The sequence below is a fragment of the Galeopterus variegatus genome, unplaced genomic scaffold (assembly GCF_000696425.1).
Source record: "Galeopterus variegatus unplaced genomic scaffold, G_variegatus-3.0.2 Scaffold447, whole genome shotgun sequence".
Classification (NCBI taxonomy): domain Eukaryota; kingdom Metazoa; phylum Chordata; class Mammalia; order Dermoptera; family Cynocephalidae; genus Galeopterus; species Galeopterus variegatus.
In genome coordinates, this window is record NW_007726558.1 from 566645 (window position 1) to 580735 (window position 14091).

The following is a 14091-nucleotide window of genomic DNA, read 5'->3' on the forward strand; positions in this document are numbered from 1 at the left end:
CATATTGCAAAAATCCTTTTTTTTTTTTTTTTTTTTTGGGGGGAAAAGGAAGGGAATGGGCCTTTTTTTTTTTTTTTTTTTTTAGGGTGGAAAAGGTAAGGCATGTGCATTTTATTTTATTTATTTATTTATTTTTATTTAATTAATTTTTTTATTGAAACATAGTTGGTTGTACATATCTGTGGGGTACACAGTTGAATATCAATACCTGTGTGCAATATGTGATGCTCAAATCAGGATAATTAGTATATTCAACATTATACAATGTAATCAATTTTTGTGGCCCTTTACCAATTTCTCACTAACCCCCTCCTTTCCCACCTCTGCGAACCTCAGTTCTGTTTTCTCCTTTTAAAGTCCAATGTATGATTGTGCTTGTTGTCTTTATTTCTTTATTTTGTTTAATTTTTAGCTCCACTTATGAGTGAGGATATGTGGTATTTCTCTTCTGTGTTTGGCTTATTTCACGTAACATTATTTTCTCTAAGTTCATCCATGTTTCTGCAAATGGCCGAATTTCATTCTTTTTATGGCAGGGTAGTATTCCATTGTGTAAAAACCCTGATAGATGTCTGCTGTGTGCCAGGTGATTTCTCTTATTTAATGAGGACTCTAACTTGGTAGCTCTGACTCTGGAGCCAGACTGCCTGGATTTGCATTTTGGCTCATTGCTTCTTAGCTGTTGACCTTGGGCCAGTTGCTCCATATCTCTGGACCTCAGTTTCATCATTTGTAAAATAGAGATATTATTGGAACACTTACTTCATAAGGTTGTTGTGAAGATTCAGTGATATAATCCGTATAAAAAGTACCTAAAGAAATGCCTGGGACATAGTAATGGCTCGATACACTTGGGCTATTATTATTATCTCATTTTATCCTCACCGAAACCTCATGTTGTTGGTACTATGATTATATCCCTGTTTTACAGATGAGGACACTGAGGCAAAGAGAAGTTAAATACCTTGCCCAATATGATCTATGTAAAGTTCTTGGCCCAGAGCCTGGCACATTGTAAGTACTCAATAACTGTTAGTGTCTGTTACTAATTAATAATAATTACGTTTAGTATCATAAAGATTGTCTTTAATGAGCATAGCTACAGTAAGAAGTAGCAGACCAGGACTAAAGCCACGTTAGCCTGTTACTCTTTCCACTGTACCCCATAACTTCTATGCCTGTAGGCCTTACACAGCTGTTAGGTCACCATTTTGGGTTCTCCTTCCCTCCTTACCCCCCAATGGCCTGAGTGTGCTCATTGTCACCCCTCCCCCAAAGGCCCTAGACCCCTGCCCACTGCTATGTGTTCAGCATCATGGCCCTCCCTCTGGCTTGCTGCAGGGCTCAGGGGAGGGGTTGTTTCTTGTCACTCTCGGAGGAGACCACTTCTCCCGGGCCCATTTCCTGTCTGTCAGGGACAATTTTCTCTGGACTTCAGGGTGGGGCCATGCTCTTTCAAGGCACTTCCTGCTTGGAAGTTTATATTTGGCCTCAGCAAAAGGAAGGGGAAGGAGGCAAGGGAGTGGGATGCAGAGGTGGTGGCATAGGGCCAAAGCAGGCGAATGCCAAGATCTTACAGGCAAGAGAAGGAAGCAGGAGGTGGTGCATGACCTGTCTCTCATGTGAACTTGGATGTCCTCACGTGAGCTTGGGGTGGCAGAGCCAAGTGCTCCGTCAGGTCAGAATGCCTCTACCCTCCAGCAGAGTTCATTTTCTGTTCTCACACCTCTGGGCCTTGGTTCTTGGCCCTATGGTTTCTGCCAGTCAGTGAGAGGCTTTGAGCTGAAGGTGTGTTCTCAGTTCTGTGTCTTGTGCTGTGGTGATACCAGTGAGGGGGTGGAGTCAGAGGCATACACACTGTTGGGAAGCAGGGCTTCCTGTCTGTGTGCTGTCAGAATGTTCAGTAGCCCTTACCACACTGCAGTGGGGACACCAAGACCAATAGGACCCAGTGCAGTGGAGCTCCCAGTTGAATTGGGGGAGACAGACTCACATGTTGCTGAGAAGGTCATGGAAATGTGTAGGGAGCCACTTAATTGAACTGAACCATGGGGTAATGGGGGGTTGGTTAGAGGTCAGGGGAGGCTTCCTGGAAGGGGATGTTTTACCCGCATCTTGATGAATAAGTAGCTTCAAGTCAGACTGGGTCTAGAATGTGCAGAGTCTTGAGTGCCTGGTAGAAAGCAGTCTGATATCTGTCCCAAGCTGTGGGCAGTAGGGAGCCTGTTAGGTTGCAGAGTAGGACAGCAGCCAGGTTAGAGGGATCTTGGAAGAAGAAGCTGGCAGGATGACGCATTGAAAGGAGAGACTGGAGGCTGGGAACTTGGAGCGCTGAAGTAATCTAAGCATTAGAACCTAGAGCACAGTCGGGCATGGGGAACCTTGACCATTTGATGGAAAAGTTGATAGAACTTGGGGACTAAGTACATGTGGGGAGAGAGGAAGACAGAATGACTGGAGGTTTAAGCCTAGGTGTTTGGTGCCTTTGGAGGCAGTAACACCAGGAGACCTGGTTTGTGGGGGAAGGTGGGTTTGGTCTTGGTCTCCACTGAGGACCCTCACTTAGGTCTCCCAGAAGAGAATGTGAAGGAGGAGGACAGATCCCTGTACTGCACCAGCCACCGCTGATCACACATACCTCTGCTCTGGCTCCAGGTTTTGGGGAATGGCCATTATATGATGGGGAAACTGAGGCTCAGACAGAGGTAGTAGCTTGCCTAAGGTTACGTAACAAATTGCTAGTGGAGCTAAGGCTAGAAGGTAGTTCACCTGACCGTCAGTCCGATACTTTCTACTCATACTGCAGTGGAGAGCAGTTACTGCTGGTTTAATATCTGCCCCAGACCGGTTTGGCTGGCATCTCTTGCCTCCAGGCAGGGAACTGAAGGTAGTGGAGTAGAATGTGGCTTACTAAAACACCTGTCTTTCCTTGTCACCATGACCTTGTCAGAGCACCTGGGACAGGGTTGGGAGCAGGAGCCCCTAGGGCAGGAAAGCTAATGGAGCAACTGTAGAAGAGCAGATGGTTGCTTTGACCTTCACTGTCACCAGGAAGCCCTGGGCCCAGCAGGAATGTCAGCTGTCCACTTTGGCCCTGTTGTATCAAGCACTAGTTTAGGAAACCACAGGCTGGGCCACCTCTGGACCTAAATTCTCAAGCAGCTCCAGTGGGCCAGAAGTCTGGTTTAACCTCAGGGCCCTTGTGACTCTCTCATTTACAGGAGCTCAAGCCACAGCTTTGTGAAGGGGGGTGGGGGGTTTCTTGTATAATTTCCTGCCTTAGTCCATTCTGTGCTGCTATAACACAATACTACGGACTGGATAATATATAAAGAACAGAGGTTTATTTGGCTCATGGTTCTGGAGGCCAGGAAGTCCAAGAGCATAGCACTGCATCTGGTGAGGGCCTCCGTGCTGCATCATAACATGGCAGAAGGGCAAGTAAGCACGTGAAATGGAGAAGATGGGGGCTGAACTTGTCCTTTTATCAGAAGCCCACTCTGGGGCTAACTAACCCACTCCCTTGATAATGGCATCAATCCATTCATGAGGGCAGTGTCCTTATGGTCTAGTCACCTCTTAAAGAAAGGCCCCAACTCTTAATACTGTTACAGTGGCAGTTAAATTTCAACATGAGTTTTGGAGGGGACATTCAAACCATAAGACTTTTATGTTTATAAAAACCCCAAAACAGAACTGCCTCCTCTCCATGGCTGGCCCTGCAAGGTGTTCACAATGTGCAAAAGGAAGGGACCTCCATTGAATGTTGCATTCATTCTTCACCTTACCCCCTAGGACATCCCCCAGGTGGGGTGGAGCTGCCTAGAGTTGCCAGAGGCCCCAGACAAGGCGGAGGGTGACTCTCATCATCTTATACTTCAGATCTTGAGTCAACCTTTCTTTGTTGTGGGGGCTGTACTGTGCCTGTAGGATGTTTAGTAGCATCCCTGGCCTCAGTAGATGCTAGTAGCACATCCCCCCAGTTGTGATGACCAAAAATGTCTCCAGACATTGCCAAATGTCCCCTTTTGGGGGGTAGGGATTGTCTCTGGGTTGAAAATTCCTGTGGTAGAGATTAGAAGTTTTGCCCTTTGCCCATGGTGTGGATGTGGATTGTTAAGGAGAGAGAGATGTTAGAGGGTAGAGCCACACACGTGAACCTACCGCTGGCCAGCAAAAAAATTCAGTGGCTTGATTTTGCTGCCACCCAGTCCCATTGGACCCTCCTGAGCTCTTTGCTTTGGTGGTGCTTCATTTGTGATAGGGAGACTCCCAAAGTGTTGCTTACATGGGCCCAGGAGTTTGGCATCCAGCTGTAGCTCTGGTTGAGGCTGAGGCTGGCATCCGAACAGGTGCAGCATGGCCCCAAGTTCTGCCCGGTGACCTAACAAGGCAGAGGCCAGCCAGTGTCTAGCACTGCCAAGCTAGGCTGGTTGAAATATAGTGGCCCTTGCTGGGGTGCCCCTCCTGCAAGGTTTGGAATGTGGGATGAGAGTTATTTTAGTCTTGTCTCACTTCCTCCCTGTACCTCCCTCCCCTGCAAGAACCAAGTTAGAATTGCAGTTCTAGCTAAGGGCAGCAAGAGCAGAGAGAGGGAATGAGTGTGCTGGCCCTCCCAGTGGACAGGGTACTCCAGCCCTGCTGAATGTCTGCTCCAAAGTAGGGAAGGGGACATCTTGATGGCCCTGGAATCCCTGACAGCTTAGTATGGGCTCTTGCAAAGGCTCCTCTCCCTTTGTCCCTCAGAGAGAGAGGTGGCATAGCCAGTCAGTCACCTGTCACAGCATCTCTGCCAGGGTCACTGCCAACCTAGAGGGTACCTTTGTGCAAATTAGAATGAAGTACTGTCTCCGAGGGATGTAGTCCTTTGCCAGGGCCCAAGGCTGGGTTGGGCAAGCTTCTTTTGGCTTAAGTAGGCCTCTTAGTGTGTCCTTACGAAGGGGTGGATGGAGAAGTTGGGGCCAAGTGCTGAGGATGGTAGTTTCTGAGATATAAGCCCTCTGCCAAAAACCAGCATCTCCTCCTTGAGAGGGGTCCCTCTCTAAGGGTGGGGAGTGGGCAAAGGAAGTGCGCTTCGTATAAACCAAGAGAAATGATCTGAGAAGCCATCTGCCAGGGCCTAGCATTTCCTAGCTGCAGTAGCAGGGCCTGCAGTTGGAGGCAGCCCTTCTGCCTGCTTCCCAGCTCTACCTTGGTCTCACAGAGCCCACCCTGGGAACTTGGGTTGTCACATAGACAGTGGCATCCCAGGTCTTTCTCTACCTCTCAGGACACTGACTTCCTCCTGTGCTCACTGAAGGTGGGAGAGACCATCGCTGATACCAGACCCTATTTTGGAGGCACCCATCCAGTGGGGAGGGCCATGGGGGAAATGCCTTTACAAACAGGAAGCTAAGTAAGGTAAAGGAGACCAACACATTTGTTGAAAGTTGCCTTATGGCAGGGAAGCTGGCTTGATTGGAAAAAGCTTTGTTTTTCCAACTTGGTTATGATCTTTGGACATTATGAAACGTTGCTGCCTTTTTCCTGGGTGCATATACCTTACCTTCGTTCATATAGCTTTTCTCAGGAACAGAAGCCTTGCTTTTCCCCTAGTTCTGTCCTTCTCTGTATAAAGAAATGGTTTGTGCTAAGAGGATCCCTGCTGGTGCAGGTATTGTCATTTACCTCTGAAACCATGTGCTGCTATTCAGCCCTTCCTTTGACGCTCCCTCCAGGAGACCTGTGGATGTGGCCCTGAGGCCTGATTTGACTCTGGAGCTTTCTAGTTTGCCCTCTCCCCTGACTCGTATGGCTTTGATCAGCTGGGCCCCTCCCCAGGGACAGAGTCTGGGCTTAAATCTCAGTGAAATCCAGTTTGTGCCAGCTGACTGCTGTTACTGACCTGTCCTGGCACATCCCCCTTTGGCCATAGCACAGCCTGCAGAATATAGCTGTTGAAATTGCTGACAGCCATGCCCTAGAATCTGCACATCTGGACACAGAGGTAGGGCCAGGGGCCACAGACATTCCTGCCTTACTCGCCTCAGCCTGCCCGATGTCACTCTCCCCTCTGGGCACATAAACCAATCTTCAGTCTGGGCTGCCCAGGCTCCAACCCCAGGTGAATTGACTACTGGAGGTGGGATTGGGGCCACTTCTGGCCCCAGCCTGAGCGGGCTGGGACGGGTGAGAGGGACAAAGGCAAAGCATCGTAGTTGGGCCCTTAATCACCAGGACATATGTCTCTGACTGCTGCATCTGGGAAGGAGCCTCAGGGCCCCCCAACCGTCCATGAGATGGTGTATTGTTGGGAGCCAATGTCCCTGACATCCTGTTTGGTAATAACTCATTTACATTCTCTAGATCCCTACTAGGGAGGGCTGCTGGGTAATTCAATCTGTAGCCCTGCTCTAAACTCCTTTGCTCTTTTGTCCTCTGGAGCAATTGCAGCCTCTTTGAAACTACTGCTTCCTAACCTCACTTCCCTGAGCCATTTGGCTTCAATTCTGACAGTGGTATGGGCACAGCCATTGTACAGACCCAGAAGGGAACACTAGCTGGGCCTCTTCCTCCAGTTTTCTCTTTTTCTGTGGGACCCTTCAGAGTCAGAGTTGGGAGGGAGCAGGTTTATTGAATACTTGGTACTATGTGCCAGCCAGGGGCCTTTATTTTCTCCAGTATTGTATTTAATGCTCTCGGTAGCTATAGAAGTGGATGCTATGACCCCCCCGCCCCCTTTTTACAGAGGAGGAAACTGATGCACAGAGGGCTTATACAGCTTGCCCGAAGTCAAAGAGCTAGTGACTGAACCCAGGCCTGTAACTCCACTAGACCAGAAGGAGTAGAGAAAAGTTTAGGTGCCTGGAGTTGGTTCCTTTGAGTCTAAGCCTCTTGCTTAGTGGCATCCAAGGGCAGGTGGCATAATGCAATGGAAAAGAGCACTGAACATAGAATTAAAGGATTGGGGTGTAGTCTCAACTATAACACTTAACTTTGTGTGACCTTGAAAAAGTCCCTTGGGCCTCAGTATGCCCTATACTGCAGCTTAAAAAAAAAAAAAAAACTGATGTGGAGAATCCCACCACAAACCAATTAAGTCAGCCTTCTGGGGATGGGGCCCTGGGCACTGCTATCTTTTAAAGTTTCCTTGCTGATATTCTAATGTGCATCCAAGGGTGAGAATCACTGAGCTGTGTGATTTAAGCTAGTACTTCTCAAACTTTAATGTGTGTGCAAATTGCCTGTATCTTGTTAAATGTAGATTCTGATTCAGTAGGTCTGGGGCATGGCCTGGGACTCTGCATTCCTAAGAAGCTCCTAGGTGATGTTGAGGCTGCTAGTCTGGGGCTGCACTTCGAGTAGCAAGGGACTAGAGTGTTCAAGGTAGGAATGAGAGAACTTGGCACCCATGTGAGTGAGCTGGTCCCCCCGCCGCCAGTCTCTGCTAGCCTAGCATCAAGGGAGCAGGCAGCCTGCCACTCTCCCATGGGCTCTGTGGCTCAGGCGGATAGTGCAGATGTGTAAGCTGTAGGACTTCAGTACTGCCTCCCTTGTCTCCTTACCTCTCCTCCTCTTTGTTTGGCCTCCAGCCATGAGGGACCAAGGGCTGCAGTGGGATTTCAAGGGTGTGTTCCTGGCATGGAGGGATATGCCTGGGGCAGTCCCTCCCCTGCCTGGAGTGGCCATTTCAGACTTCTGACCCCTTAAGGGTCACTGTGCCCACCTCCCTGGAAATTCTGGCCAGGTCTGTCTTTTGGCACCTCCTTTTGCCCTAATGACAGGAAAGCAGAACTGGCTGCCAGGAGGGCCACTGAGATCAGGGGTTTTCTCCAGGGGGTGTGGCAGGAACAGGAGACAGGAAAGTAGTGGTGGCAACCAGCTGAGCTGTCCTAGCAGCAAAACCATGTCCTCAAATGCTCACTGGGGCCAGTGTGCAGTCATTTTGGCCTTAACCACATCACCCAGACTACCACTGGCCTAGCGAATTTGATCCTTTCACAGGCCTGCATTGCCCCCTGCCAGACGGGCTGAGGTACTGCTAGCAGGGCTCTGTCAGACACTCCCTAGGGCCTCTCAGAGGTCCTGGTGATTAGCAAGCTGCAGTAACATAACACACACACACACGTGCATGCACAGACCGAGGTGCCTATGGGTATATATAAGTGCACGACCCCACATCGATGGATCGTGCACACGAGCAAAGTTGTGTCCAGCTATATGCAGAGACAGATGTGAGGTGGGCACTGACCTGCTGTGTGCACTCACAGAAATGCACAGATGTTCATCCCTGCCCTACCTTTGTTTGCCCCCAAAGCCTTCAGGGGCTCCGGGGGCTGCAGAGCCTTCTCTTTTCCCCCTCAAATTCTCATCAGCACGGGACCTTTGAGGGGTCTATTATTTTTTCCGACTGACTTCCATCTTCCCCTACTCTTCCCTCCCTTTACTTACCCTGTATCTCTGAAATACTGTTTTTTCTTTTATTTTCTCAGTCCCTGCTGCCAGGATCTCATCCTGGATTTCCTTGTAGGTAAACACTGGGAAGAGAGAGTGCTTCCTGTCTTGGAAAAACCCCACCAGTGCCCTTGGAGTCCTCTAGTCAGTGGGGCCAGGTGAGACTCTGGCCACAGGTGCTAAGGAATGAGGAAATGTTGGCCAGAGCAGCCCTGCTGAAGCCAGCAGCCTTCTGCCACCAGCCCCACTATGCCAGGTCCCATAGTCCTAGCCCCGCTGGTCTTTGGTACCACCTGAATCAGGGACAGTCCAAGGGCTCTGCTACTGGTATTCAGCTTCCCTGACCAGGAAGGCCTCTATAGCTTCAGTCCAGCTGCACATCCCCACTAAGGCTGGGGGCAGATGCCAGCTCTGTGCCAGACACTCCCAGGGCAGAGGCGGGAGGTTGGCCCAGCCATAACTCCCACAGGCCAGCACTATGTCAGCATGACATTCAGCACTGAGTATGCCACAGATAGGCTGAGGAAACTGGAACAGTTGTGGGAGGCCCCCTGGGGAGGGAGGACAGGAACTTGGTGAGTGGCTGGGGAAGAAGTGCACTGGGGAGGCTGCTGTCAGAGGGTGGGAACCCTGAACTGGAGTTGGACTGAGCTTGGCCCCCAACCCCAGCACTGCTACTTTGTCAGCTGCAAGACTGTAGACAAGTCACTTCTTTTTTTTTTTTTTTTTTTGTTTTTTTGTTTTTTTTCGTGACCGGCAACGGATCGCAACCCTCAGTGTTGCGCCCGTACCGGACCGGGACCGGCAACGGGATCGCAACCCCCGGCATTGCCCCCGCTCCTCACTCAGCCAGTGAGCGGCCGGTCTGTATGTGGGATCTGAACCCTCGGCGGGAGCGCCACCAGACTGGCCCGACAAGTCACTTCTTTTCTGAGTCTGTTTGTACATCCGTAACATGGGGCTAGTGAAACTTTCTTCACAGGTATTCATGTGTATTAAATGAGATTTGGCTGTCAAAGTGCTGGAGGATATTAGATATGATGATGAGAAGGAGAATAATAATTATTGTTGAACATTTCATATCTTGGGAGAGGATGGCTCCTTGAGGAAGGCAAGGGGTGGAGGACACAGCTGTGGTTTCCTATCCCAGCAGGACTCCGTGACCCCAGACAATACTGGGAGTTGCTGATGGTGGTGGGTTCTGTTCTTGGGCAGGAGGTGGGAGAGTGGGAGGGGTTTGGGGCAAGTGGGGAATGAAGTTCAAGAAAGTGGTGGCCAGGACAAACAGGGAGTAGGGCTTGGGGAGCAGATGAAATCCTAGCTGGTTATGACCTGGAGTAACTGTGCCAGCCCCTCTGTGCTTTTCTTGTCATTTCTGGATTGCCAGAACTAGCCGGGCCTGCCTGCTGGAGGTGAGGCAATGTACACTTGGGGGTTTAGTACCAGCACCCTGTTAACCCCATTTCTCTGCTTGTTTTCCCCTGCTCTGTTTTAGAAGCCGAGGCCAAAAAAGCTTGTGAGTGGCTCCGTGCAACAGGATTCCCTCAGTATGCTCGGCTGTTTGAAGGTAAGGCCACTCAATTGCTCACCGTCCCCTGTTCTAAAACTCTTCTTATTCCTCGTGTTTTCATCTGTAAAATGGGGCAAATCAGATCCTCTCTCCAACCACACAAGAGGCTGTATGTACTGGCCCTGCCCAAAGTTTTTCAGGGACTTTGCTCCTGCAGTTACAAACTCTGTCTCCTACATTATCATCTCTCTACCGGATCACTCTTGTCAGCTTCTGTAAGCTCTGGTGTTGCCCATATTTTCAAGTCCCTGGTCTTGACCAGGGCCACTGCTGTGTACCACTCCTGAGGATGCCATTTACATAGAGACACTGTGTTCCCTGGTGGCCCAGTCTTGACCTTACCTTCCCCACGGTGATGACCTCATTTCTCTGTTTTCCTTCATTGCTGTTCATTTTTGTTTTTCTTTAGAGTTCTTCATACTTGCTGTTTCCATTTCCCCTCTTCTTCCCACACCACCACTGCTCCCTGACTTCACCACCACCTCGCCTCATCAAGTTCACCAGTGACCTGCGTGTGGTCAGATTCAGTGATCACTTCCCAGTCCTCACCTTACTTCATCTCTCAACAGCACTCGGTGCAGTTGACCACTCCTTCCTTTGGCTTCTGGGACACCCCTTCTCCTCGCTGCCTCTCTAGCTGCTGCTCTCAGTCTCCTGAGCTGATGCTGCTTCCTCTAATATCTAAATGTTAGGGCTTCTCAGGGCCCTCTTCTCTCTCGATGTTTCTTTCCTGTGAGATCCTCATCCAAGTCCCATCTGTATTCTTTTTTTTTTTTTTTTTGTCTTTTGTCTTTTTCCGTGTCCAGCAACGGATCGCAACCCTCAGTGTTGCCCCCGTACTGGACCGGGGACCGGCAACGGGATTGCAACCCTCGGTGTTGCCCCCGCGCCTCGCTCAGCCAGTGAGCGTGAGCAGGAACCGGTCTGTATGTGGGATCCGAACCCTCGGGCGGGAGCGCCGCTGCGCTTCCCAAGCGGCGCACTTATCCAGTGCGCCACCGGGCCGGCCCCCATCTGTATTCTGATGACTCCCAAATGTCTCTGTCCAGACCTCATTCCCAAGATTCATCTGTTTAACTGCTGATTCAATATCTCTACTCAGGTGTCTGATAGGCAGCTCAGATTTAATGGGTCTAAAATCCAACTCCTGATAGCGCACTACCATCCAACCACTTGCCCATATCGAGGAATCATCTTTAACTCCTTTTTTTCCCTCTTCCCCCATATCCAACCCTTCAGCAAATCCCTTCTCCCTCCAGAATATATCTTGACTCAATCTACTTCTTACCACCTCCACTGCCACATCCTGGCATGACCCACCATCACCACTCACCTGGACTAGCATACCAGCCTCCTTCCTGACCTTCATGCTTCCACTTTTGTCCTCCAGTATTCTGGTCTCCACACTGCAGCTAGAGGGATCCTGTTGGCCATAGGTCTGACTATGTCACTCCTCTGCTCCACACTCTCCAACGCTTCCCAGCACACTCAGTGTGAAATAAACCCGAAGGCTTTACTTTGGCTTCCAAGACAGCATTATCCAACTTCCAGTTTTACACCCCCTTTTGCTCACAGGGCCCCTTTCTACTACTTGCTCACACCAAGCTCATTCCCTCCTTGGAGCCTTGATGTTGACATGACTCCCACCTGGAACTCTTCTCGGTTTCTCTGCATGGCTGGCTTCTTCTCATCCTCTAGGACTCAACTCAGAAGTCACCACCTCAGAACAGCCTTTGCTGACCTCTTCTGTACAAGTAGCCCCCACCTCACCAGCCTCTCTTTACCCCATTTTTCTGGCTGATATCTTCCATGGCATTTGTAACTGCATTATCTTGGTTTCATGTATTGTGTATTTTCTGTTTCCTATGAGAGTGTAAACTCCATGAAGACAGGGACCATTTTTGTCTTGTTCACTGTCGTAGGCCCAGCATCTTGCACAATGCCTAGCACAAAGTAGGTGTTCAAATAGTATTAGATGAATGAGTAAATGAACAATTGGGCTTGTTTTTGCCAGCACAGAGAGCTGTGAGACTTCTCAGATTCTCTCTCCCCTTTTCCCCACTCCTTCATTTCTCCTCTCCTCCCCCTGGTCCCAGAGAGTGGACTCCCACTGCTCTGGGCAATAAGGGGAAGTGTCCCTTCTGTCCTCACTCCCTCCCTACTCCCTGCAGTTCACCTTGGGCCTGGGAGGAGGGTCCCTGTCTCAGCAGCCCAGGATTCCAAGGGGACTGGGGGAACCCAGGTTCGCTCTTGGCAGCCACCCAGAGTCTTGGGCCTGCTGTCCCTCATGGACCTGCCTCACTGACTGATGGGATCCTTTGGGCCTGCTGCACCCTCCTAGCCTCTCCCTGATGTTTCCCCTGACTGCCAGCCCTGAGCTCCCTGGGTTCCCCTCATTCACCCTGGATTCTTTTCCTTCTGCTTTGGTTCTTGCCATCCTGTTTCCCTTCCTCCTTGGCCTCTCCCTTCCAGCTCAAGGGCTGCTGAGGCTGAGTTTCTGATCTACCACTGAACTCATCTTTGCTTCTCTCTGCCATACAGAAGGTTCATTTCCCCTGGATATTGGCTCTGTGAAGAAGGACCACGGTTTTCTGGACGAGGACTCTTTGGGGGCCCTGTGCAGGTAGGGGGGCTGAGGGCCAGGCTTAGGAAGTCAAGGGCCCAGCTTGGGGCTTCGTCATGGAAGAGATGATCCCTGTACCCTCTAACAGAGGAGGAGTGCAGCTTATTAATGCAACTCATCTTCTGCAGTCACATTGCTTATTATGTTTTCTGTGTCTGTGACCCCTCACCCACCCACTCAGTCTAGCTAGAAAGCCAAGATTGGTCTGTGATTCTTTTCTCTTAAGTTATATCCCCCAGACATTCCTCTGATTCAGCCCCTCCCTACTTACGCCAGTTTGACCCTTGTTTGAGGCCGAACCATGACTTCTCCTTGGATCTGTTACAGGAGCCTCCTAACTGGCTTCAGTTCCTGTGTTCCACCCTCCACCCCAGTCCATCCTGTCTACTGCTTCCAGAGTCAGCTGTTTTAAGCTCCAAGTGGGTGCTGCTCTGCCTAAAATTTGTCACTGCCTACAGGCAAAAATGCAAAGCTTTTTTACCATGTCCCCTGAGGCCCTTTGCAATCTGGCTTTTGACCTGCGGTATCAGCCTTGGTCTCACCCTCTCATACCCATACTGTTCTGTTTACTGACCACTTCTCTCTCTGCCTTGTCACAGACTGCTGTGGAAGCCTGCGATAGAAGGCCCTGTTCTACTCAACCTCCGAATCCCATTGCTGCCTTCCGGGAAGCCTTTTCTGACTGCACCCCCTCCCTTCATGGAAGTTCCTTGTCGTACCCTCTGTGTTCTTCTCTGCCTTCTGCCTACTCTGTCCTTGAACCTGTGCGATTTCTGTAGTGGTTTATTTCCACATCTGTAAGCTCCTGGAGGATAGAGGCCATAATATTCCCAGCATTGTATCTAGTGCTTAAACCTTCATGAACACTGGGGCTTGGGAGACATTTTGATAGCTTGGGCATGTAAAGTGATGGATGGCCTCTTGGGAATGTCTTGGTAGGCTATGCCAGGCATTGGGGTTTGAGACCCTTGGATGAACACTTTCATTTTGTTGCAGGAGGCTGATGACCTTGAACAATTGTGCCTCGATGAAACTGGAGGTTCATTTTCAATGCAAGCAGGTGAGTCATGGCAAGGGGTGTGGTCTATGGTCTTGTGGCACCATGGGAAAACCTAGGACATTCTTAAACCACTTGTGAGACCAGCTCCAGTATCTCAGGAGTCTGGGGTGTCCAGAGCAGAGCTTTGCTTCAGCTCAAGGGTGAAAATGTAGGAGGCTCTATGAGGCCACTGGGTTTTGGCAAGCCTGGTCTATAGGTTGGAGTATGAGAGCAAGTATCCTGGCCCAGGGCCTCATCTTCACCTCAGCTTACCTCTCCTCCTGGGTTTCCCAATAACTTGACCTAGTATTGGGCCCTCCTCAGAGAAGTCCATCTGCCTCCATTACTTGCTTTGTGATGGCTAAAATTCCTTGAACGGATGCAGAGACAGAATAATGTGGCAGAAAGATCATGGCCTATATGGCC

The 14091-nt window shown here is 50.1% G+C and overlaps 1 protein-coding gene across 3 annotated transcripts in view; it reads left to right on the plus strand.

Moving 5' to 3' along the window:
- Positions 1 to 14091, plus strand: part of STARD8 (StAR-related lipid transfer (START) domain containing 8) — a 75781-nt gene that overhangs the window by 52709 nt on the left and 8981 nt on the right. For 2 of the 3 annotated variants that reach the window (XM_008568855.1, XM_008568856.1), the window contains 3 exons: positions 9929 to 10000; positions 12545 to 12626; positions 13623 to 13686. In XM_008568855.1, coding sequence (XP_008567077.1) covers positions 9929 to 10000; positions 12545 to 12626; positions 13623 to 13686 — 218 coding nt within the window. The remainder of the gene's footprint in view (positions 1 to 9928; positions 10001 to 12544; positions 12627 to 13622; positions 13687 to 14091) is intronic. The other variant, XM_008568857.1, reaches the window with a different exon arrangement.